The sequence below is a fragment of the Durio zibethinus genome, chromosome 13, assembly GCF_047325235.1.
Source record: "Durio zibethinus cultivar Kanyao isolate XHJ-2024 chromosome 13, ASM4732523v1, whole genome shotgun sequence".
Lineage (NCBI taxonomy): Eukaryota > Viridiplantae > Streptophyta > Magnoliopsida > Malvales > Malvaceae > Durio > Durio zibethinus.
This window is the reverse complement of record NC_143174.1, coordinates 8,403,617-8,430,922: the sequence shown is the minus strand read 5'-3', so window position 1 is coordinate 8,430,922 and position 27,306 is coordinate 8,403,617. Positions and strand designations below refer to the sequence as shown.

At 31.9% G+C, this 27,306-nt stretch overlaps 1 protein-coding gene and 1 long non-coding RNA gene across 4 annotated transcripts; one reads left to right on the top strand and one right to left on the bottom strand.

The window, feature by feature from the left end:
• The first annotated feature begins 157 nt into the window (after positions 1-157).
• On the top strand, positions 158-4,786 carry LOC149515298 (uncharacterized). 3 transcript variants are annotated; one of them, XR_016327156.1, is made up of 4 exons: positions 202-1,325; positions 2,059-2,349; positions 2,568-2,628; positions 4,414-4,786. It is a non-coding gene; the product is annotated as an uncharacterized LOC149515298 (long non-coding RNA). The 3 variants fall into 3 exon arrangements; XR_016327154.1 differs by lacking the exon at positions 4,414-4,786 and having other exon boundaries at positions 204-1,325; positions 2,568-4,365; XR_016327155.1 differs by lacking the exons at positions 2,568-2,628; positions 4,414-4,786 and having other exon boundaries at positions 158-1,325; positions 2,059-2,484.
• A 15,804-nt stretch (positions 4,787-20,590) lies between these two features.
• LOC111302778 (metal tolerance protein 4-like) lies at positions 20,591-26,786 on the bottom strand. The gene is made up of 7 exons (XM_022898600.2): positions 26,448-26,786; positions 24,001-24,188; positions 23,637-23,835; positions 22,925-23,103; positions 22,685-22,835; positions 21,956-22,086; positions 20,591-20,988 (listed from the first exon to the last, which is right to left on the bottom strand). The coding sequence occupies exons 1-7, from the start codon at positions 26,650-26,652 to the stop codon at positions 20,809-20,811; spliced, it is 1,233 nt and encodes a 410-aa protein (XP_022754335.1). The 5' UTR covers positions 26,653-26,786; the 3' UTR covers positions 20,591-20,808.
• Between the last annotated feature and the right edge of the window lie 520 nt (positions 26,787-27,306).

The window sequence follows — 27,306 nt, the reverse complement described above, 5'->3', positions numbered from 1 at the left end:
TTTTGAATTTTCTAAGTAATACAAATATATATATGATTATACAAAGAGAATTAAATTTTCATTTTAACTTAATTGATTTGTTTCACAATATTAACACTAATTAAAAATAATTAAACATATATCTAATCTAGAGAAATACAAATATACATGTAACAGGATAAATAAAATGTACCTTAGGCCTTGAATTTCAACCCACAAAAGAAAGGATGGGCTACCAAAACTATGTAATGGGCTTGTGAATCAGGTTGAATTATTAGCCGAACAATTTGTCGGCTTATGGTGATTGGGTCGGCCCGTCTTCCCTCTGTTTCTTTATTTCCTTTCTCTCTCAAAACAGGGCCGTTTTTTGTAAATTTGTAAAACTCAACTTCAAGTCCCTTGTATTTTCGGTCTCTCCTCTCATATAACACAGATGAACAGAAACCACCGACTTCACACACAATCCTGATTCCGGTTGGTCTTCGCCTGTCGGCTGTCGCCAATCGTCACTACCGATCGTCCACTGGCACCATAGCCCACTTGAAAACCATCTCTAAAATCGGTTGGATCTCCTCATTCTTTTTAACGGAATGGAATTTTGAAGATACTTTTAAATTTTCGCAGACCTATCCCACAATCGAGACTCTTCACCTTCGGTTTCACCTTATTCCGGTGACTGAAAAGTTTTCCTTTTCCACTATATGTCTCATCACCTTTGAATCTCCCTTTCCCTTAAATTTCGAGCCCAAAAACCTCTTAAACTCGAAATCCAAATGAAACCCTATTTTCCTTCTATCCGAAACCCTCCAACAGTCAGCAAAAAGTTTCTTTTCTTTTTTTGTTTGATATGCTGTTTACTTGCTCTCTGTGTTTGAGTTGTAGATCAATTTCTGGGTTTGGGTTTTCTAGGCTCTAGTGGTGAGAGCTCTGCCTAAGTTATCGGTGATTGGTGATTGCAGGGGTGTAGAACAGTTTGACATATTTCCTTTGGCCCACGAGTTGCTTGTTGGATTTTTGGGATTGTGGTTTGGTTTCTGTTTGCGAGTTATTGGGAATGAATTATTGGCTTTAATGGCATGGTTCAATTGTCTAGTAATGGTGAGGGTAACAGTGAAAAGCTGAGGTTATTTGTTGGTGGCTCTAGGCTGACTGACGGTGGCAGCGTGGTGTTGATATAGGGATGCTTTTCGATTTAGCAATGGGATAGTAACAAGGGCAACAGGATCCTGATGCAATGATGCTCTGGTAGAAATGGAGATATGGTTTATCGAGGCAGTGGACTGTGGTGGGATTCGTGTTGTGCGGTAGTGAGGTATTGGTGAACAATGTTCGTTTTTGGAGGAAAGGTATATCTCTGTTAACACTCACGGCCGTGTATTCTTCCCCTCTGAATACTTTCTGATTTCTGCTCCTCCTTTCTTTTGCCAAATCTTTATAGGAGAAGCTCGTAGTCGTAGGAATCTTTATATGTATATAAATCTTTATATATAAAGTATAAAATCTCAATCGGTAGAGAAGCAATCATGAAAGTTAAATTGCAATTTGTAGAAAAATTCTGCATGACTGTTGGTGGCATGTATGAAAATAAAGTTTATTAACAAATAAATATATGGCATCAAATTTTAAGATATTAGTTTATTAGAAAAAGAAATATCCCAATTAAGACAAAAAACCATCACATCCATCTATCATTGCAAAACAATTGTTTTATTCTGCCTATATTGTCTCTATCACTTATTTAATGGTTGGAATAACGAGAAGAAGAAAAAGGTCTATTCTACACGACAATCTCCAGGGTTTTCAAGTTTTGAAGTTCCTAATCCTTCAGCTTTCATTCTCTTTATTCCCGATATGTTGTCATATTTATTATTCCTATTTTCTTGTAAATGAGGCCTACCTTGCAAATGATAATGCTAGAAGCATAAATGGCAAACAATGAATCTCATCAAAAGACAGCCAGGCATTCTCATGAAATACATATTTTTTTTTTCAACTTACATGACTTACAGTTTCCAGAAGAAAACCTTATAGTTAGCAGTCCAAGCTTCTTTTGTTCTATAAACCAATTTTCTCGAACAGGCTAGGAGAGAAGGCTTGAAGATTCCAAGGCATGCCCTTTTTTCACTAGCTGGATACTATTTATAAAGAGAAAATTAGCAAAAACGAGATTTCATCACTCGGTTCTTTCGGCCATGGGGTTAAGCCTGACAGTACAATGGTGCCACCGGTGGTATGTCCAAAATAGCAACGGCGGCCTCCACAGCAAGAAATTAGCTAGTAGGCATAGGTGGAGATGATAGAGGGAGCTTTCCTCTGTATTCTCAGCAAACTCGGTCTTCTTTTGTTCTTGCATGGTTCTCTTTTCTTTTTGTAGGGTTCTTCCTTCTTTTTTTTTTTTTGCTGTATATATATTTTTTGAAAGCCTCTCTCCCCCTTGTTGTTTCTTTTCTTTTCTTCTCTTTTTCTTAATAAAACAGAAAACCCCCAAGCTCTCCTTTTCGCCTATACCCAAAGCCTTCCTCCTTAAGTTTTTTCTTTTCGTTTTTTCCTTACTAATGTCCACTAACTCTTTGTTTTGTCTCCTATAGGTTGGATTTGTGCAGGTTTATTGCTGCAGCTTCAGCATGTTTTGAGGTGACTGCCTCCATGGTATAAGTTTTTAAACCCATACACGTGACATCCGAATGGATTTTCCAAACTATGAACCTTCCTTTGCTGTTTCGGGCTGCCTTTTTTCCTTTCTTTTTGTTATCTTGGGCTTATGCTTTGGGTAATATTTTGATCTATATAACGGACCTCTAAATGGGCCTTTAAAACAAGCTATACATCAGCCATGTAATGGGCCCTTAAAACGAGCATCCATTAGGTTTCAAATGGGCCACGAATTAGACTTGCAATCGAGCTATCTTTTGGGTTACAAAAGGAACTTCATAATAGGCCTAAATTAATGGTTAAAACTTGCATTCAAAAAGGGGCTTAGGTTAACAATGTTAAAATATTTGGAATAAAATTTGATGTATACAGTTGTTCCTCTTTGCATATTTTTAAAAATCAGGAATAATGTAAAGACATAGACAATAATTTTGTCTAGACGATAGTTCCGAGAAAGATAGAAAGAGCTTTTTCTTTTTATTTTTATTTTTTTTTTGTTTGTTGTTGGTTTTTTTGTTTATTGTTTTTTATTTTTTATTTTTTTTGTATTTATTTTTTAATTTTTTAACCCTCTTCAAATATTTCTCAAGCAAAGTACTTTTTCACAATATTTGAATTTGTCAAGTTTGGCAAGTTATCTTTATCCATCTCTGCCAACAGTAATACTTTATTCGAAAAAACCTTTCTAATTACATATGGGCCTTCCTAATTTGATTTTCTTCGATCATGGTGTTGATTCAAAAGAATTTTCTTTAAAACCAATTCACATTCATCGAAATGCCTAAATCGAACTTTTTTGTCATGTGTTTGTATCATTCTCTTTTGGTACAACTGACTATGGCAAAGAGTTGTGAGTTTTTTTTTTTAATGAGATTCAACTGCTCGTAACGATTTTAGACACATTTAACTTCTTCTAAATTTGCTTCCATCAGACTTCTCAAATAAGGAATTTTCATATCAATTGGCAATATGGCCTTCATTCCATATACGAGCAAAAAAAGTGTTACCCCAGTAGATGTGTGTACCGGTGTCTTATAAGCATGCAGTGCAAAAGATAATTTTTTATGCCAATCGTTATAAGTATCAGTCATTTTTTCTATTATCCATTTGATATTTTTATTGATAGTTTCTACCGTTCCATTCCTTTTTGAGTGATATGGGATCGGGTTAATGTGCTTTACCTTAAACTGAGCATAAATTTTCGCTAACATCTTGTTATTCAAATTGTGAGCATTACTAGAGATGATCTTTTTGAAAAGCCAATGACATATGATCTCTTTTTTTATAAATTTACACACCACTATCCTTGTCACATTAGTATAATAAGCTATTCGACCCATTTTATGAAGTAGTTAATTACTACAAAAATGAATCGATGTATATTTGAAACTTTTAGAGTGATAGGTCCAATTACATTCATTTCCCACATTGAGAACAACCATAAAAGTGCGAGAACATGTAAAAAAATCAGAGGAACGTGAATCTCATCTGCATAAATTTAACATTTATGACACTTCTTAGTATAGTTAATATGGCCACATTCAATTGTTAACCAATAATGGCCTACTTTCTAATGATTTGTCTAACCATCATATGGCCATTTGCATATGCTCCACAACTTTCTTCATGCATTTCTTTAAGTATCTTCTTTGCTTCAATAGCATTTATGCATCTCAATAACATTTGATCTCGACTTCTCTTGTATAAGATTTCTCCATTGAGGAAAAATCCTATAGCCAGTCTTTTGATAATTCATTTTTCATTTTTTGATACGTGTTCTAGGTATTGTTGGTGCTTGACATATTGCATGATGTCGTAATACTAAGATAGGCCATCAATCTCCTTTTCAACACTTGAGCAATATACTGGTGATCTTTGCACATTCAATTGGATAGGTTGGATTTTCAATTTATCACTCATTTTAAACATTGTAGCTAATGTAGCCAGAGCATCAACCATTTGATTATCTTCTCGAGGTACATGATAGAATTGGATCTTTTTCGAATTATTTGATCAAATCTAGCACACACTTTTGGTATTGTACCAACTTTGAATCTTTTGTTTCACATTCAGCTTGTAGATAATAAATTACCAAGGCCAAGTCTCCGTATGTTTTTAACACTCTAATCTTGTTCTTAGTTGCCATTTGCAAGCCCATTATACATGCTTCATATTTTGTCACATTATTAGTGCAATTTAAATCCAACCTCACAATGCTTTGATAGTAATTTCCATTAGAGGATATCAAAATTGCTCTAATCGGATGCCTTAAAGCATTCGAAGCCTCATCAAAGAACATTTTCCATGGTTTTTCTATTGGTTCACCTTTTTTAACTTAGGATATGGTCATTAAATGTTCGATAACAAAGTCAAACTTCATGAGCTCATACTAATCATTTGTACGTTTTACAAGGAATTTAGCTATCACACTTTTTTTTATTGTTTTTTAAGCAACATATACAATATCGTATTTAAAAAGCATGACTTGCCATTTGTTAATCTCCCCGACAATTAAGGTTTTTGAAAAATATGCTTGAAAAGGTCTAATCTTACTATCAACCTAGTATGGTATAGCATATATTACCTAAACCTGTGGGCTATCCACATCAATGTGCAGCATATTTTCTCCAATTGGGAATACTTTGACTCATATTCGATGAACTTTTTACTCAAATAATAAACAGTTGCTCTTTCTTGCCTGTTTCATCTTGTTACCCCAACACATATCTCATAGAATAGTCATGAATGGTGATATGCAAAATCAACGATTTTCCTACAACAAGCAGTACCAAAACTGATAGATTTAATAGGTACTCCTTAATATTTTCAAAGGCATGTTGACATTCCTAATCCCATTTGTCGAGGTCATGTTTTCGAAACAACTTGAAAAATGGGTCACATTTGGAAGTAAGTTGAGAAATAAAACGAGAAATATAATTCAACATTCCTAAAAAACCCCTTACTTTCTTTTGCGTGCGTGGGGGAGATAAGTTTTAGATAATGAATATCTTATCTAGATCAATTTCAATTACTCTCCACTAACCATAAACCCTAACAATCATCCATAAAAAAAAAAATGTAGAGTGCTTAGTGGTGTTGTCCATGAGAGTGTTAATATAGGGCAAAAGAAAATTATCTTTTAGGCTGGCCCTATTCAAATCTCTATAGTTCACGCACATCCAAACTTTTCCATCTTTCTTAGGGACTGACATTATATTAGCTACCCATTTCGGGTATTTGGCTACTTCCAAAAACCTACATCAAATTGTTTTTTTTATTTTTTCTTTGATTTTTAACAATAAGTTGACTTCATACACCTCAATTTTTGTTGCACTAGTTTGTATTCTGGTTTCAATTGCAATTGGTGGTTTATAATATCTGACTTAAATCCTGACATATCTTGGTATGACCATGTAAATACATCAATAAACTCACGAAGCAATTCCTTTAGCTTTCCTCTTTCTGTGGGTGAAAGAGATGTGCCTACCTTCACCTTTTTCTTATTTTCCTTATCATTTAAATTGACTACATTTGAAGCTTTCTCATGAGGTTCAATTTGTTTCCTTTTTTGTTCCATTAGTTTAATAAATCAAAGGACAAATTGTACTCATTTGAATCATCTTCATTATTAAGTTCATCAACATGAATAGGTTTTTCAAAGTCAAATCTTGGATTATTGTCATGATTATCCATCCTTGTATTCATTATTTGAAAACCTAAAAATGGGTGAAATTGAAAGAATGTAGGCGTACGTGTAGGAAAGAAAAAAAAATTGTAACTTTGAATGAATGAAATAATAGAGGAAATGAAAATGCAAAACACTAGTCATTTTATTGAAATGATAAAGGAAAGACAAGCCTTTACAAAAGTCTTTCAAATGCTTTTAGACAGAAGCATTGGGGGAAATTAGCTTACTACATTACTTTTTGAAAGATTTAAGGATAACCGGTAACTTCATTGTTTTTAAATTATTCAGCTCTTTCATCGGGAAGACATGGGTAAACAAGATGTTCCTTTTCTTGAGTTGTTGTTGCTTTATCACCTATCATATAGATATAGAGTTTAGAAAAAGTCTCTTTCATGTTCAGCATAGGTTCCCTTGGTATGGCCTCTAATGAATCATGAAGGATACATCCGCTTGAACAAAATATATCATAGTGGTAAGGGATGATCATTCTCTTGTACTCTAGTTTTTATCCCTTAAATCGTGCCAATCTTTTCTCTTTCTTCCTTTCTATCGCAGTGACCTTAAATCTCAATCCAAACCTTTTCCTGTTTTCAAACACCCTTGGTGGCTTTGATTTCTTGCAACTTCTTGTCAAGGCTGTATTTAACACATCATTTTTTACCAAGTGTTTGTTTAATGATCCTCTTAGTTGCTCTTGATAAGCACGGAGTGGGCACCTTCGATTCTTCTCCCACATAAGTTGCATTAGTAAATTCAAAAAATATAAAAGAGCATTCCAGTGCCTCATTCGCAGCCTCTAAATATGGGGTAGTCGTGAGTTTAGTTACCAACAAGTTCTCTTCTCCAGAAACATTGATCAGTTGATTTTTAACATAAACTTTACTTTCTGATGCAAAAATGATAGGACAATGCTTGCCATATGAATCTATGATCATACCAACAGACAGCTAAATGATGGTAAAATATCCATAACTTGAAATTCTATAGAATAAGTACATGGTCTTATTTGCATTGGTATCTCAATGTCTCCTAACACCTCCCTTTGAAACCCATAAAAAATCTTTACTATCATATGATTGGTCTTCATATATAATGCATTAATGGTAATTGTGTTAGGGTGATCATGGTCATGACATTGATTGAAGAGCCATTGTCATTAAGAACCTTAGCTAGGATATAGCTTTTGCACCTAGTAATGATATAAAGGGCCTTGGAATTGTCTTATCCTTTCGATGAAATCTCATCATCATTGAAAGTTATGAAATTCGAAGCCATAATACTCCGCACAATATGATCAGTATTCTCAACAGAGATGTTACGGTCTATGTGTGCTTGGTTTATCACTTTCAATATGGTGTTCTGATATAGTTTAGAGTTTAATAATAGCGATAATAAAAAATTTTGGTAGGCATCTTGTTCAACTACTCCACTACACTGTATTCACTGTGTTTAATCAACTTCAGAAACTCATTGGCTTTTTTTTCAATGATAGCTTCTTTATATCTTGCATCTTAAACCATTACAAGATAAGTTTTTTCTCTTTCTCCCAACATATTTTCTTATTCTTTAGCTTTTTCTTTTCGAGCTTTTTTAGCATTTATAGAGTATAATACCTCCCACTTTATGTCATTCTTCCTACTCCAATTATATTTGTAGTGTTGGTGATATTTGGGTCATTTGCGATCTAATAGTCATTTGATCCTTATGCCATGACATTGTAATCATACTTTCAAGGCATTTATTTGTCATTCTGGTAAGGGAATAGGTTAAGGCCTCGAATTGTTATAGGTTTCATGGAAATAGGTTGCTCTTTTGCCAAGCTTAGTTTTTCATTGCAAAAGATAGTAATAGGTTTAAGCACAAACTTAAGAAACATACTTCTAAAAGATCTTCCCCCTATTGCATCCATCAAGGATTGCTTTTGTGCCATACTTAGTTTTTCATTACAACAAATCATCACTGGCGTAAGCACAAACTTAGAGAACATACTACTTAAAGATCTTTCTTCTTTGCATTCATCGTGTTATGATCATCTCTTTCATAAAACTCTACCAAGGATAAATCCATCATTGTTTACAACACTTGGCGAAACACGCTATAATTTTGAATAGTGTCATACCATATTCATGTGATAAATACAAGTTTGGGCCTGGTCATAATCTTTATGATGGATTTTTTATTTATGAAAAAATTGGATAAAGCATGTCAGCTTTGACCAAGCTTTCAAACATTTGACCCATCAAGGTTTTAACTTCATTAATGGTTTTTTTAACGCATCCTAACATACTTTTATCTATTGCATTGATCGTTAGCCTACCATGATTTGTTAAAGGATTTTTATTAACCTTTAGCTTTCCGATGGTATCAAAATTTACATATCCTTTATTGATCAAATGTTGCACTCTATTCTTAAGAGCCATGCAGTTTTCTATCAAATAACTCGTAACCCCATCATGATAATTACATCGAGCATTCGAATCATACCATCTAGGGTATGAAGGTTTCAATGGCTTTATAGGGTGAGGCACAATGAGATGGTTTGTTATTAGTTGAAGGAACAAATCAATATAAGGCATGAGAATGGGGTCAATGGGAATTTCCTCTTAAGTGGTTATTGGACTTCTAGGATTGCTTGTTAAACTATTTGGCTAAACAACAAGTTGGGCTGCAAGTGCAGGGCTGTAAGTAGAAATGAGAAGGCAAAAGCTTTTTATGGAAATCTTGGTGGTGTTATCGATTGATATGGGTATAAACCTTAAAAAATATTATTTATGGTGGGGTAATAAGGCGAGTAGGTTGGATAGGGGTGATATGGGATGAAATTTCTAGGTTTTTGATTTGATACCGATTGATATGGGTATGGACCTTAGAGAACGTTATTTGTGGTGGGGTAATAAAGTAGGTAGGATGGATAAAGGTGATATGGGATGAAATTTCTGGGTGGTAGATTCCTATAGGCAATAGCATATGCCTTTATATTTCTTTTTAGGTGGTATTACTTTCTTAGAGGTATCACCTGACTCGATCTTGCCATTCTTGATAGTGTTTTCTATCATTTCATTGGAAATTATCATATCAGCAAAATTTTTCATAAATTACCATATCAACAAAATTTTTCATTATATTGCCAATAAGCTTATCATAATATGGTGCCTTGAGGGTATGACGAAAAGCATTATTAACTTATTTTCAATCAAAGATGGTTGTACTTGAGCATAAGATCCCTCCATCTATAAGCGTATTTCTTGAAAGTTTCATTGGCTCTTTTTTTCATATTTTGCAGTGATAACCTATCAAAAGTAATGTCCAATACATGCTTGTATTGACTAAGAAAAGATCTAGTAAAATTCTTTCAAGAATATATACAACGCCTATCTAATTGGATATATCATCTAGCCGTAGACCTTGTGAGGCTGTTTTAAAAATAGTCGATCAAAAGCTTATCATTATCAGTGTGACCTACCATTTTATGACAGAACATTGTGAGATGAGCCAATGGGCACTTAGTTCCATCATACATCTCAAAATTAGGAGTTTTAAACTTTAGTGGAATTACTAGATCAAGGACTAAACTAAGTTCATTTGCATCAATACTTCCAAAGATATCCCTTCTTTTGATGGCTTTTGGTCTCTTTTCTAGCAATCATATTTGTGTTAAATTTTTTTCTCTCTTGACTCCAATATGCCCCTTAATTTCTATTAGTCTTCGAGATCATCTAAATTAGGAACAAAAATTGGATCAATCGGATTACATCATCGGGTTTGTTCAAATTGCCCCTGATTTGTTGTTGGTTAGCTGGTAAGTTCACATTCACGAATGGGTAAGGTTACCCACCCATAAGTGGTGGATATATCACTTGGGAAGCTCAAGCATGGGGTGGTGTATACCTGGGTGGGTAAAGTGACTCTTTTCTAAAATTGTTGTTTTCTTGAAGTCGATTTTCCTTTTTTGCAATAGAGGTTTTAGCAACACATGTCGCTTTTGCCATGCCCCTATTAACTCCCTTAACTCCATCATTTGTCTTCGCATTTCCTTTTACATTTCAATCATCCATTCTCGCATAACTTCCTGAGCTTTTTCCATTCATTCTATTTGGGTTGCCTGCTCGTTTTTCAAAATTCTGATATGTGATCATATATTGTATAGGTGGTAAGCATATTGGTTTCGAACTTTCAACCGTTGAGCTATCTTTAAACTTTTAATACCACAATTTGAAAAATTATGATGCCTTATTATTTTTTTGAAAGAAAATTCTTTATTTTAATATTAAAAACATCATTTTAATGAGATAAAAGTTGAGAGAGAAAGAAATATGCACAATGTATGCATGAACGCATTAAGACGTATTTACTTCAAGAAACATCTTAAACATTAGAACTTTTCATTGATTCCGAATAACTTGTGATTACAAAGAGTCTGTCATTCTAGAATTGTAACCATAGAAACATTTAATTTGCTCATAATGATCTTTAGCTTCAACCAAAAAGTTCAATAAATGTTACTCATAACTTCTGGTTGGGTTGATTTCTTGTATCAAAGCTTCTACCCTTTCAACCATCTCCCGTGCTTTTCTTACTACCTTGTAAATTTGACTAGCCATATACTTTATGTATTGTTGTCTTCCCAAGCTCTTTGCTTTCACTTCATGTGAGCATCCACCTCGAGATCACAAATGTATCTCCAATCTTTTTCCCTATTTTGCCATTCTTTGATGATTGTGGAAATATGGTCCTTGTGGTCTCATAATTGTTGTTCTATCTCTTCAATTACTTTGTAGAGTGATTCTTTTTTTTCTTGTATTTCATAGTGTTTTCTCTTTTCGTCCTTTTTCTAGGCCTTTAATCTAGCATTTTCCTTTTGGCATTCTATCAACCTTGTTGAGGCTGTTGAACACAAATCGTCCTAATTTTGCTACTCACAAGAGATCCTAACTACTTTTTCTTCACTTTTCTTGGCTTTGTCCTTCAAAATTTGTATCCTTTCGTGAAGTTCAATCATCTCTCCATGATGCCTTACACCACGTCTAACAATTTTTCCCTTATTCAGTTTGGTTCACATCTTTTTGTTCTCTTGGTGAAAATCTTTTAGGTCATTTTTGGCCACATCTCGATCTTGCATTGCCTTTTTTAGTCTACTTTCTTGGGCTTTCACTTCATATTTCAGTTATCCCATCTCTTTTTAACATTTTAAATTCCTTTTCCTCAAATTCTCTGTTTTTGCTTCAAGTTCTTACCTAACAAGCTCAACTTCTAACAATGGTTTTTTTGCCCGCGTGTCCACTTATTGAAATAAGAAATCATTTGGAGGGAGCACAATATCTCTAGAATGCTTTGCCTTCCAAATTGAGTAACCAAGATTGACCCTGTCAATGATAGGTCATAATCTTAGCCTCTGAGTCTTTTTCCATACCTGAACTAACTAGTCTGTTGTTCTTGATGAACCCGTTTCTCCATAAGCAAATTCTACTTGAGCGAGTCCATGTGTTGCAAGGACAAAATGCTTCACACTAAATTGCTTTAACACCATTAGTGGAACGTAACTTACCACTCTATACTATCCTAAAAGCAATACCCACGAACCATCTTCACCTCGATATAACATATACACATGAGACAGCTATTGTGCCATCCATTTGATCTAATCACTAGTAAGCCTTTGAAAGAATGCTACCTATTATTCTTTGGATTTCAATGTTGGCCACTGACTCTAGCAAAACTCTTTGATCAGAGCTTTATTTTGAAGATAAGGCTTGGAAAAAACACTTTTCTTGCATCTAAAATGGCTTGGTATCCAAACAAATAATAGTTGTGCACTTCCTATGAAACATTCCCCATTCCAGCAACAAAAATTCAATAAGCTAATTGTCTCAGCTAGGATGATTGGAATGGAATTAATTGCCTGACTTTCAATTTGTTCGAACAAATCAACTATGGCCAGTCCAATGTATCCCTGAGTTTTTAGAAAGATTATCATGCCATAAATTGCTAAGGCAAACACTGCCATGCCTTGATCATCTTCCAAGTGTCCTAAAATGAAATCATGAAAGAAATGCCAAGATAAGTTGGCATTTTTGCCTTTATCATTCGTCAAAGCATCCATGACCTCTACTTTCATTCCTATCAATTTAGCTATCTTTTTTTGGTACCTTGATTTGGTTTCCTGACATATATCTTATCGGGATATTGTAATTCCAATCTTACTAGAATTGAATATTCCTTAATGGTCGATGTCAAATCCTCTTCATTAAATATGAAATATCTATATGATGGGTCCCAAAGCTGAATGGCTGCTCGAATCAAATGCTTTTCAATCACTACGGAGATAAAAATGCAATTTGCCCATATTTTTCACAAAACTTTTCCTTTTTAGCTTCACCCATCTGATTCCATATGGTAGCCAAATCCTCTAAATTATTCTATGTATGATTCAAATGCACTTTTTCCAATAATCTTGACACAAAACCAATAGATAAACAATCCCCTTCCTTTTGTTGAGTTTTCTTGGCCCATTCATACACCTCATTATATGATTCACATTAGGCACTTATAGAAGAAGAACAAATCTACAATACTATGGGATCTATGAAAAGAACTTTGCTGAAAGATGCCTTGAAGCAAATACCTCAATATGTTATTGTAGTATGCCAATGTCATTTATGCAAAACAGATTCAAAAGGAAAAAACAATAAGTTAGTATATGAAAAAAATGGAAATAATAAATAGTAATAAAAATTTGGAAAATGGAATAGACAAAAGAAAAAGTTTTTTTTTTATATTATTTTTAGAAAAAGAAAAGGAAATGAGACAAAGATCATTTTGTTTTTGAAAAATCAAATCAAATATGAATGCATACATTTATGATTTTCTTTGGAAAAGTATTATAATAAAAATGCTCCCCTTTTTCGTCCTAATTTTTAAGGATGATCTACAAAGAGTGGGCATGCTTCTACCTAAGGTTGGCCCTTATAGCTTACTATATGCTTGATTCGAAATAATTTGCATCTAAAATCCCCAAACTGTTCCTCATTGGCATCTACTCTGAACTAATAAGGTACCTCGATCCTCACTCATTATAAGCTACAAACAAAAATTGTTCGATTTGAGTGTGAGAATTTCTCTTACCATTACGGAGGTTATCACCTCACTAAAATATAGATACTTTACTCCCTTCTAAGTGGGTTTAAGCTCAAATATAAAGCTTATGTATAGTGTGAATATGTCGTGAGTGAATATGGGAACAGAGTACCGTAATCCTTATTTTAAGCACCTCATAATAACAATAATATTATATACGAAGTATAAAATAAAAAAGCAAAAAAAAAAAAATGGTGGGTCAAATGAAATGCAACTTTTTTGTTTTCCTTTTATTATTATTATTATTATTATTAAGGCAATTAAGGTTAAATACCAATTAAGATCATTAAAACAAAATTAAAGATAACACATAATTAATTATTGGCTTGACTCTAAAAAAAAGGACTTCTCCAATAGAGTTGCTAAGTTGTTGTAACGGTTTTGAAAACCGCTGAATGGATTTGAAAAAAAAAAAAAAGGAATTGTCACATTTTTTTTTGGCTAGGTGTGATTAGCCACCTATTAAAACTTATTATTTTAATAAAATTTTAAAGTTAATTAAAATTTTATTAAAAAGATAATTTTTTTGAATCTGCAAAAACAATTTGGGTTCCAGAGTCGATTACGCATGGAGAAAGATTAGCACCCTCACAGCGTTTATACAAGCGGTACCAATTAATTATATGTTATCTTTTGATTTTGACTAAAATTATTTTAATTTTGGCATTTATTAATTTTTTTATTGTAAAAAATATATTTATTTTTTTAGTATTTTTTATTTTAAAAAAATAAATAAGAACTTTGCATATTGAAAAATTCTCGAAAATATTTCAATATTTTGGTAATATTAATCGAAACTTTCTCACTTAAAGAATTCTTAAAAATCTCTACTCAAAATTCTAAAAAATCATAATCTCGATGGTTCATATTTATCATCAAAATCAATGCATGTAATAAAATAAGATAACTATAATTTAATTTCGATAATATTAAAAAATTTTATTTCTTATTTTATTTATTAAAACATAAGAAATCTTTATTGAAAATTATTCCAAATATTTCAATACATTGATAGCATTTTAAATAAACTTTCTCACCTAGAGATTCCTAAGGAATCATTACTCGAACTTTTTTAATATCTCATCCTCGGAGATTTCTTTTTTTTTTTTTTGCAATTATTAAAATTTAAAAAATCATGTAATAATATAATTATTTATAAATATGATTATTTTTTTAAAAAAATACTTTTATAAATATTTTATATATTTTTTTATCTCTCTTTTTTAAAGAAAATTATTCAAATTAAAGAAAATAAAATTAAAAATAAAAATCTTTGTATTGAAAAGAGTTTCTAAATATTTCAATACTTTGATAATTTTTAGAAGTCTTTTTTTCATTTAGAGAATTTTTCAAAATCACTGCTTGAACTTCATAGAGTCCCATTATCAAAAAGTTTTATTACTTTTAAAATTATGTAATCTCAAGAAAAGTGCAACACACAAATGAAAAAACATATTATAGATATTTAAAAAAAAAAACCTATTATCTGTTATTTCACCATCATTGTTAAAATTTTTTTAAAGGAACAAGAAAAATTAAATCTTTTATTGAAAATTTTTCTAAATACCCCAATACATGTTCTTGGGATAAAAAAATATAATATGTTTAAAATTAAATGTATAAAATTAAACTTAAAAATATATGCATAAAAAATGTATAAAATTAAACTTGCAATTAAACTTAAACAACATAAAACATATATGCATATGCATGATTAAAATTAAATATACATAAAAGTAAAGCTTTATTGGGAACAAACTTTATGCTTTATATTTTAAAATTGTATTTATTATAGAATTTCAATTAAAACAATTGTTTGCCATTTTTAAACTAACAAAAAGAAGGCAAAGGGTCGTGGCCCCGCGTCTTAGCTTTTAATATTTATATTTATATTTTAAAATTTTATTTACTATAGAATTTCAACTACAAGAGATTGTCTAGAATTATCCCATCTTAAAACAAACAAAAGGAAGGCAAAAGATTATAGATCAACGTCTTGGCTTTTATGTGTACTTATTCTTTTTTTTTTAAAAAAAAAAAAAGAGAACCACCCTTTCACTATTTTAACTAGTAAACATGAAAAGAAATTTAAAATTTCAAGCCTTCTTACAAGCTACAACCATACGATAGAGTAAAACAGATGCAGTAGGTAAATTGGAAGCTTTAAAATATCATTTAATTGTAAATTTTATTATTTTATTTTATACTTAAGATATCATTTAATTGTAAATATAATTTTAAGAAATTAAATAAATAAAAAATATTTAGTATTAAATACTTTCCTAAATACTTCATTAATTTGATAATATTTAAAAAAAATATTTTCACCTAAAGATTTTAAAGAATCACTACTCAGGTGGCATGTATTATAATAAAGTTTATTAACAAATAAATATATGGCCTCAAATTTTAAGATATTAGTTTATTATAAGAAGAAATATCCCAATTAAGAGAAAACATCCATCACATCCATTTATCATGGCAAAACAATTGTTTTATTCTACCTTTATTGTCTTTATCATTTATTTAATTATTGGAATAAAGAAAAGAAGAAAAAGGTTTATTATGCATGGCAATCTCCAGAGGCCACTGATTCTAGCCATGGCTTTTCAAGCTTTGAAGTTTCTAATCCTTGAGCTTTCTTTCTCTTTATTCCCAATATGTTATCATTTATTTATTCCTATTTTCTTGTAAATAAGGGCTACCTTGCAAACAATAATGCTAGAAGCATAAATGGCAAACCATGGAATCTCATCAAAAGACAACCAAACATTCTCATGAAATACATATTTCTTTTCAACTTACATGACTTTTAGTTTTCGAAAAAAACCCTTATAGTTAGCAATCCAAGCTTCTTTTGTTCTATAAACCAATTTTCTCAAACAGGCTAGGTAAGAAGGCTTGAAGATTCTTAGGCATGCTCATATTTTCTCCAGTTAAATGCTATTTACGAAGAGAAAATTAGCAAAAATGAGATTTCATCACTTGGTTCTTTCGGCCATAGGGTTAAGTCTGACAGTACGATGGTGCCCTTGGTGGTACATTTGGAACAGCAATGGCAGCCTCTACAGTAAAAAATTAGCTAGCAAGTAAAGGCGATGATGATGAAGGGAGTTTTCTTCCGGATTTTTGACAACATTGTTCTCCTTTTGTTCTTGCACGATTCTCTATTTTGCACGATGATGAAGGGAGTTTCCTTCCTAAGTTTATTCTTTTTTTTTCTTACCGATGGCCACTAACTCATTATTTTATCTTTTAAGGTTGGTTTTTATGTAGGTTTACTACTGCAGTTGTTTTGTGCTGATTGTCCCCTAGTACAAGTTCTTAAACCCCTACACGTGACACTAGAATGGGTATTCCCAACTATGAACCTTCTTTTGTTGTTACAGGCTACCTCTTTCCTTTCTTTTTGTTATTTAAGCTTATGTTTTGTACCATATTTTGATCTATATAACAGGCTTCTAAATAGGCCTTTAAAACGGGCTCGGGCTATACGTGAGCCATGTAATAGGCCCTTAAAGCGAGCCATCCATTGGGCTTTAAATGGGTCATGAATTAGACTTGTAATCGAGCTTCCTTTAGGGTTATGAATGGGCCTTCATAATAGGCCTAAATTAATCATTTTAGCCTGAGTTCAAAATAGGGCCCAGGTTAACCATGTTAAAATATTTCGGATAAAATTTGGTGTTTACAATATGGTCTCAAATTTACAGCTTGAGAGGTATACTATAGTCCTGTGATCAAGCTGGTGGTAATCTTGTTGGTTCTTCAAAGATGTTAGAATAAGAAATGAGCAATTTCTACAGTTTAGGAGGAGTTTTTTCTTTCATATAATCTACATTGATCATATAAAGCTCTCCATTTATGTTTGGGTCTTTACTAGCCATTTTTTACAATTTTTTACTAATAATAAGCTTAACACCTAGTTGCTTTTTTACTTATTTTCAATGTCACTTGCTAACCTTCTTTCTGAAAAATCATAGATAGCTTATTAAAATCGAACATTAAGGGTTTATACCTTTTCATCCAATCAACTCCAAGAGCTATGTCACTATCCCCTATTGGCAATACTCTCAAATCATATGAGAAAACATGTCCCTATATTCACTAGGTTAACTTCTTACATCTGGCACTGCTATAAAATCTCTTTTCATTAGCTACTATTATAGCTAAAAGATTAGTTTGCTCCAGCTCTACTCTCTCGAGCCCACTTAAGAATGATAAAACTATGAGTGTTGCCACTATCAATAAAGATATAAGTGGTTTCCCTTTTATCATTCCTTCAATCTTAAGAGCGCTGTGCCCAACACTACCCATAAGAGCATTAATAGAAATCTATAAGTTTTCAGGATTGTCTTATTCCTCAACTCCTTTTGGTTCTCCCTCACCATCCTACATGTTATCCTTTTCCTCTTTGGATTTATCAGTAGTAATGGCATTAAGTTGTATTGTTCTACAAACATGGCATGGCATAATTTCTTACCGCACTTAAAACATAGATTTGTAGCCTTTTTTGTTCAATAAGCTGTTGTTTATTTGGTATGGAATTGGCTTATGGATTTGGTTTTGGTTAAGTATAATAAAGGCTAATATTAAAGGTAAACATAGGTTTGGTGGTCTACTTATGTCTTTTGTTTTCAAATTCAAGTGATAGTTCATGTAGTTTGGCTTGCTATTAGGTAGTAGTAAGGGTTCCAAGTTCATTAGCCTTCACTCTAAGCTTGATTTCATCATTGAGTCCACCTATAAAGCTAGAAATATAGTACCCTTCAGTCAAGTATGGGTTATATTGCAACATATAAGGTATTAACTTTTCAAAATTTTCTTAATATTCATCCACAGTGATCTTTTAGGCCAATTTGTTAAACTTTTCTATTATGTCAGAGTAGGTTTTGTCATAGAATCGTTGGCACAAATTATTAGTAAACTCTAACCATGTCACCATTTTTTTTCACACTTTAGCCTTTCCCACTAAGTACATAGCAGCTATATCTAATTTATGGTGATCAAAGATTGAAAATATGGCAAAGTATTTTTGGCATTTTTAAGCCAACCCCTAGGGTTGTTTCCATCAAAGACTGACAACTCAATCTTAGGTCTAGGTGCAAATATATTCATAACAGTAGAAAAACTACTACTAGCAATGAAATCAGCATTTTTAGATTGTTCAGTATTAAATTGAAAGGTACTACCATTGATTTTATGTTGTATACTGGCTAATATCCTACTTTGCCAGGCTTATAAACATATTTTTCATGATCATCTATTATTATAATTACAATAAGAGCCTTACCCCCATTTTAGACTGAGAAATAGGAACAGATGGTTGGCTACTAGTTATCCCTTCTGATTCTAGTTGAGTTTTAATTGCCTTTCTTGGATCTAACATTTCAAGCACTTATCTTATACGTTTTTTATTTTCAGTAAGTTGGGACTTAATAAGCTTCATTTGTTCTTCCCAACACTTTGGAACTATTAATAGCAATCATTACAACCTTAAGCTGCCCTTACATCACCAGGACCTACTATTATAGAACATCCAAGTTCACTCCGTCAATCATGGTTTGTTGTTTCTTAGGTTTTCCCATATTGAAAGTAGATCTAATAGGCTTTGATACCAAAATTGTAATAGAATGATGCTATTGATTAACCGAAAATTAATCTAAAAAAGAGAAATAAGAAATAAACTAGAAGAAAAAAAGATTAAGACCAGACAAGAGAGAGATATGAGTGTAAGAAAATTGTGGTTTCTCATTCAAGCTGAAAATGTACATATATATGACAGTTAAAATTTGTGAATTACAACCCACAATACAGACAGTTGTTATTTTAGTAACTACTATTCATGTAATCGACTAATCATTGGCTTGACAGTTTACATTAGATAATTTCATTCTTAACTCTTTTGTATCATCTTTATTGTCATTTTCCTTTAACCTCTTACTGGTATCCTTGTCAGTTTCTAACTCCATCACATTAATGTGTGCCAAAAACTGTCTCTTTCTCTCTCTTCCTTAATGGATGGCATTTTCACCATAGCAAAATGTAGAAGGAAAAATGGCATTCAATCATTGTACGGAGATGATGAAAAGTTTTTTGCCGTGTCTCTTCTTATCTCAATACTTAATATGAAATTTGGCTATGATAAAGAAGACGAATATGTTTATTTAAATAAAGTATGAGATAAGTTTATTTATGTGAGATTATGTGATAAGTTACTTAGAAATTAAGAGAAAAAAAAAACAGCAAAGAAAAAAAAACTCTTCGAAAAATCTCTTGCATCGGTTTTTAAGGACTTATACTATGGATGGTAGATTATCTTTGAATGTGTGATCTTGTTCTTGGAATCAAGTTAGTATCGCTTCTGCAACATTTTCGTAATTTGATTAAATTTGTGTTTTCGTAAATCCAGTCTTTTGCATTGTTTTGATAATATGATGATATTTATCATAATATTATTTTTTTTTAATATTTAAAAAATAAAATATATAATTTGCACCTTAAATTTTCAAATAATATATCATTTTAATTTTAATATTATAACTTAACTAACTTTTATGGTATTTAACCAAAGTAATTTTTTTTATATGCATTTTACTTGTTAAATGAAAGTGTTAAATATATTGTAAAAACATCATATTAATGTCATGTAGATGTCACATGACAAATAATAATTGATCGATTCTAAACAATTTTTACGATTTAGGTAAAAAGATATATATTTTTTAATTTATATTGATAAAAATGTTGATAATATGTTTGATGAATTTATAATTTGATAATATTTGTCAAACGCTATGTATATAAGGTGATTTTTTATTTTATTTGAAAGTTTAGGATACAAATTGTATGTTTTATTTTTTAAAATACCAATTTAGATTTTTTTCCAAAGTTTAGGTACTAAAGTATAATTAATTCTTATTTATATTTCTCAAAAGCTAAACAAATTCCCACGCCATGCTCTTGAAGTTGGAGAGAATACCAATGAAAAACGATATGCTGACATTTATTTTTTACCAACAACTTGACGTCAAGAGAACAAATGCTTCACTCATGGTGTTATTCCCCTTGACCATTGGTTTGTGTCTGATCCTCGTGCTGATACTCAAGAAACACTCGAGGAGGAAAACTATTCCATAAAGATCCGAAGGGCAACTTATCTTTTGTTTTTTTCTTTTTTTTGGCTAAGCCAAGTAAGTTTATTGATTGAGAGATAAAAATCTCTTAGTTGTCCAAAACACACCCAAAACGGAGGAGCCCCAACAATGAAATCCCCCAAAAAGGAAACCAGACTTAAACAAAAGGTAATATCAGACAACTTTTCTGAATTTATATCGGCGAGAGGTAACAAACAATCAAGGCTTATTGTTGGGTAGCTTGTTGAGAACAGAGTGCTCTGGTTTGTGTTCACATTCAAAGTCAAGATGAACAAATGCACGCTCAACTTCAGGAAGTTTCTCAATCTTTATCTGCAAGGTCTCTCCTATGGTGTGTGCTTCTTTTAATGGCAAATCTTCAGGAAGTTCAATGTCCACCTGTATAAACATTGACATGGGTTTCAAAGCAGTTTGTCAAAATATGTTTCTGTTAATCCAATATCATGCAGCACATCTGTGTATTGCTTGACAAGACAAAGGTAAGAAGAAAAAGAAAAAGAAACAGTGTTTGCAGATTAGTTAAATAGTTTCTTTATTTTTTGCCTTGTGACTTAAGATTCACTCATCACATGTTTTTGTAAATAAGAATTGCAATTTAATGGAATATTGCTTAAAAGTAGTGTTGAAATTTTGAACTCGAAACTTAGCTCAACTAATTCATACAATCATCTTAAAAAAGGAATTATCTAAAAGATATGGGTTCAAATCTTAATACCTACAACCCGTTTCGTATTTTTAAAAGAAAAAAGAAAGAAAAGAAGTGTTGAAATTCATAACATTCTAACGCACTAAAGTGCAGTTATGCCCAAGGGCTTAATTTCTACTTCGGGTAAGAAACAGACAGCTTCAAAGCTATCAGTCAAAGAACATAGGTCAAGTTTGGTACAAAAGATCATAAATATGATAGTATGATAATCGTTTTATATTATGTTTGATTTGTATCTAATTGAAAGGGATAGGATTATGTGAAGGATCATCCTCTTGGTATAGGATGATTTAATCCTCCCAAAGTGGAGAGGATTATTTTTAATCTATGGTATTAAATTTACATGTCTTATTATACCCTTAAAAATTACATCAATAATTTAAATTATATAAACTTTGAGAAATGATGATTTTGACCAATAAATAAATTATCTTATCTTAATCCTTGCACACATCAAACATAAGATATGATAACATTATTTAATCTAATCCTATTTATAATATCATCTTATCCTATCCTATCATAATCTTGTATGCCAAACATGATGATAATGTTTAGGATTGAATTTGACCAACAAGGCATGCACCAGATTGCTTCATCTTTTTACAATCATAAAAGGCTGAAATGAACAAAACTAACCTCTACAAAATATAGAAGACCGAATGTGTAAGCTCGGACTGTGTCAATACGCTTGACTTGAGGGTGTCTGATGACAAGATACGTCAATTTTTGCAGAAACTCAGGAGGAGCTGATTGTCCCACTAGAGAAACTACATCAAGAGATGTCGCATTCAGTTGGTTGTAAGCATTAATGGTTAGAGGTGGGCAAGTCTGATTTACATTATACTTAAAACCTTAATGTAACATGATAGAGCAATAACAGGATAATTTCAATTAAATTTTTAAAACTTGATAACTCATCATTCTTCACCCCATGCCCATAAATGCATCCCCGCAATAGGCATATAATTTATTTCAGTTGTAAGCTCTAATCACTAGATTGAGAAACTTAGTTTCAAACGTAATGACTCAATTAATAACTGGGAAGTGAGAGCATATTTGGTGGTTTACTTATCCATCCCTCTCATTCACTGACAGGTCATATTTCTGGTTCATGGGCATGGAAAAGTTTTCTACCAAATTCAACCTCTTTTCTGGAGTATGTTACTGCTTAAATTATCAGAACATATCAAACATTAAAGCCAGAATAGTTCAATAATGGCCAGAACAAAAAATTTTAGGTTGGAACCTTCAGAAGAATTTTTGCTACAGGTAAGAAATAGTTTGCCACCCTTCATTTTTTTTCTGCTTTCTCAAAATCTCAACTCCAATGATCATATAGGAGAATTCCTGTTATAAAAAGCTTACCTGCATTTTCTATAACAGTTCCTGACCAATTCGAGATTGTGTAAATTGCAAGGGCAATAGCACCAGCAGGATCAAGCCACCAACAATATTTATCACCAAGAACAGCTGCAAGTAATCCTACTACATTTGTTACCACGTCAAAATAGTGATCCTGGGAATCAGCAATTGAAGGCATTACATAGTTGCCAATCACAAGCAAAGTGACAATAAAGAAATCCTCAACAAAATTGGAGTAGAAACCTTCGCATAAGCACGAACAATCCTGTTTGATGAGCTTTTGCAGTAAATCCAGAGGGCAAGTTTTACTACTGTAGCGGACAACATGATGGAGTACAACCACACTAATTGACCTGAGGACATTTTTTCTGAAGGTTCATCTTCTATTAGCTGCTCCACAGCTTGGACAAACACTTGAAAGCCTGTAAGTGTATGTGAAGTCATAAAAGATTCATTGATATAAAACGATGCACTCTACATACATAGGATTCACAATGTTGTTCTATCATAAAAGAGTGAACCTCTTTGATTATTTACTTTTACTGGAATGTAACGACCCCTGCAAACATGTATGCATTTTAGACTCTGTGACATATATGTATTCTGACGCCTTCATCATACTTTCAGTTTTATTCATGGTTCCAAAAGAGAATGTACTAGCAACCCTAGGAAATTAAAGCAGATTCCAGTCTATATCATTTAAGTATTATGCACCGGAATATTGAAGAGATCATGTTTGAAAATGTAACTTCTTTGTGATAAAATTACAAAATGATTTTCAGCCTGAATGTGCTCTTAGCAACAAAACGTATGCCGCTAGATCATATGATGAAGACGCCCAAAAGTTGGGAAAACAATAATCATAGTGCAGAGGGGAAATCTAAGGAGATTATGGATGGTGTGAAGGCAAAGATAACTTTGACAAAACTAACTGAGAAACAATCAAGGGGCATACCTAGTGTAGCCATCACTGCAGCAAAGATGATTATGCCTACAGGCTGCATCCTTAATTTTCCGATTGGATACCTATAGATGTTTATCGTTTTCATTGACAAGTGAGTGAACCAAAGTATGCCGCCGGCCATGAGATCAAGTAAAGAATCTAATGTTGATGCCGCAATGGCTATGGAACCGCTCTTTATGGTAGCATAGAGCTGTACAATACTCAAATTGTTATTTTAACAGCTGAAGCACAAGGAATGAGTGACATTCACAATGATATAGCAGAAAATTTTTAAATTTTATAAGCAAAATTCTTCAACTTGATGTGTTTGTTCTTGAAACTGATTAGAAATCTTCAAAGAAAAAGAAAAAAGTACCTTAAATGCCAGCAAAACAATATTTGCATAATTAGAAATCTGCATGGCTCTTTCATGTTGGGCCTGGTCTTCATCTTCATCATCTTCACCATCTCCACCATCATTGCTTTCAGAGGATGCATCCAAAGCATTAACTTCTTCAAAGGATTTTAAGGTCTCAAATTGTGTTTTATAGTATTCCTTTTCACCTATGAAAGAAAAGAACAATTGAAAGCTATAATAAAAGCAAAATTTTATTTATTTTAGAATCTTCAATTTGTAAAACATAAAGTTGTTAATTTCTTTTTCTATTTTGTTCCCAATGCATTTTAAAAACTTGATTAACTTAGCCAAATAATTGCAGAAGACTCAGTTGAGTCAATATACTTTGAGTAAAAACTATAAGGGATCGTTCTAAGAAATTGTTAGCTCTTTCGCAAAAGTCACATATTATGAAAATTTTTAAATGATTACAAATGCGACACTGCAAGCTAATTGATACGCCTATTGCAGAAGGTAACAGTTTGAGCCAAAAAATGTGACCTAAGACTCCACAAGAAAGGAACAGGTAGCAAGAGTTTCTTATTCTTGTGTCGTTCGAAGCCTTATATATGTTATGATATGCACAGGGCCATATATTTGTTTTGCAGTTGGAATGGTAAGCAAATATATCAATCAAATCTAGGACAACCCTGTTAGAAAACTGTCAAAAGGATATCATTTAAAAACCAAACACAAACATACCAAAAATAATTTCTTGAGAGATGTAAGTTGCACAAAAGAAAGTGAATTTAGAGTAAAAATCTATGCATAGAGTGATTGCAGATCTATTTACGAAGTTTATACCTAGATATGTTTACAATGCCAATGTTAAATCTTTAAGATTGCGTAGATTTTGATGTAATTATTTTGGACATTTTGATGAAGAGTTTTTAATAATTTTTCATGTATATAATGCCTATTAAGTTTAGTAATATATTTATGAAGCACACACATGTATAAGTCTTTTTTATCTAAAGGAATAGGGAATGGGGATAATGGGGTTCGAACTCTCACCTTACTTGTCTTCAGCTTCTTAGCCTAGTACATAATATACCTTAGGCAGTAAATTGACTTTCTCACATAGGCAATCACCTCTAAAGGTTTAGTGCTGTATAGACATGAAATTAGTTTTAAGCATTATAAGAGAGCTTAAGCTTAAAACGAAATCATACAGTGTATCAAGATGAAGTCATGTATATTATGATAGAAAAGTGAATAATCCCACAATTTACTTTTTCAGTCTTTATGCCAGGTGGACGTCCTGTTAATATAGTAAACAATAAGTAGAGTTGTAGATCACATGAGGTACTGATTGCATATGAACTATCACTTGTACAGTATAGAAACTGAGATAAACGCATATGCTTCATGAGAAAAGAAGAATAATGCTATAACATGTGTTTCATACTACATGTGCATTATTCGATCAAAATGGGTAACAAAAAAATTGATCTATACTTCTTAGTTGTGTGAGACTGGCTTTTTGACTGTTTCTTAAAGTGTCAATTCAATGTTAGCTTTTGGGAATGTTATCAATGACTATGAATCATTCAAATGTAACATATCCGAAAAGTAGTTGAATTTGGAATGAAGAGATTCTAAAAGACGGGAAGACCATTTAAGTGTCACATTTAATTGTATTCACTGGTTAACCAAATTATGTTTTATACAATTAAATATAATTGTGAATACAAAACTATATTGTGCAATTGAGATCATGAAAAATTTAAAATGTGACTAAATAGATATAGGGTAGTACAAACTTACTCTAATTAAATACTTTAATCATTATAGCAATTATATAGCAACGAGCTCTTGAGATATAAAGTATGTTGATGGCACAACCTATTTTCTTGTATGAACCTTGTACGAAAATAGAGATATTGTTCTCTTAAAATTAAATGTGAAAGTATCAAATCTGTTATGTGTGGGCGGGAGATGTTGATATTGGTGCATGGAACCTCCTATAATGGGTTTCTCTTTCTCAGATAATGTTTTATCTTCCTTTAATTTAAATTAAGCATAAAAGCACCATCATATTTCACACATATTTTGATGAAGAAATGACAAGAGAAAAAAGAAAAAAAAATTTTTGTTTGAAAGAGAATTGACGTGAGGTACCTCCGTAAGATATAGACCGAAAATCGAACAATTTTCAAACAAGTGATTTTGTTTTAAACCGGTTAGTCAAGTTCGATGTTTCGACTATAAATACTTAAGAACAATTTTAATTTTGCAAATTTTATTTATTTATATCTATCAATTGTGTTAATATATATATATATATATAATCTTACAAATTGCAATACAGATTTAGAGCTAGAAACATATTCTTAGAAGCCAAACATGAAAGCTGAAAAGCAGAAAAAGTAAACGCATTTCCCAGTTGTTCCTATAGAGAAAAAATAAAATACTGAAAGAGAGACCTGGAGTTAAGCCTTTGTTTTTGGAGACATCAATGTGGAAAGGGGACTCAGCATCCAGACCAGGGCGAACCTTATCAGGTAACCTCGACACAAACTCATTCCTCAGCGAGTTCAACGAGTTACGCCTATTGAACCGTCCACGTTTTCCGCTCTCACTCTTCACAAGCAACGCCGTCTTTACACCCGCACTCGATTCACCATCCATGTCTTGGACCCACCTCTGCTCTGCTTCCTGAATCCCTCTTTTTCTTTTTTTCACTGAGATTAAATTTTACCACGTTTCACCATAAAAAGAAAACGAAGAATTTTATTTGTTCCAAAATCCTGACAGACACCATTTTAGTACTCAATAATTGAGTTTTCGTTCGTAAAAAACGTCCTTATCTTCTTGTTCTGGAATCGACTTCCTAGTTTCCAAGAGTTAGGTTGGCTTTTACCTTTTCCGAGGAAAGTAACTAAAGTACGTTAAATGTTGTAGGATTCTTTTAAGGGGTTTGTTACGAAGAAATTTATACCTTTTTTTTTCTTAAAATTTTATTATTGAATATTTGATTTTAATATTTAGTTTAAGATAATTTGATTTAAAAAAAAAGTGATAAATTTTTAATAATATTTAAATTTTTAAAATCAAAAATCATAATTTTTTTATCATATTTTAAGATTTTGAAAAAAAATTATGTTATTTTTAGATTTGATGTGAATAAAAAATTATAAAATAAATTTACTATTTTTAAAAGTATGTATGGAAGTGATTATAAATTAATTATAAATTTTTGCTGTTAAATTTTTTTTATATTGCGATTAATGACATTTGATACGAAAAATATTTTAAATAATCTTAAAAAAAATTAAACAATTA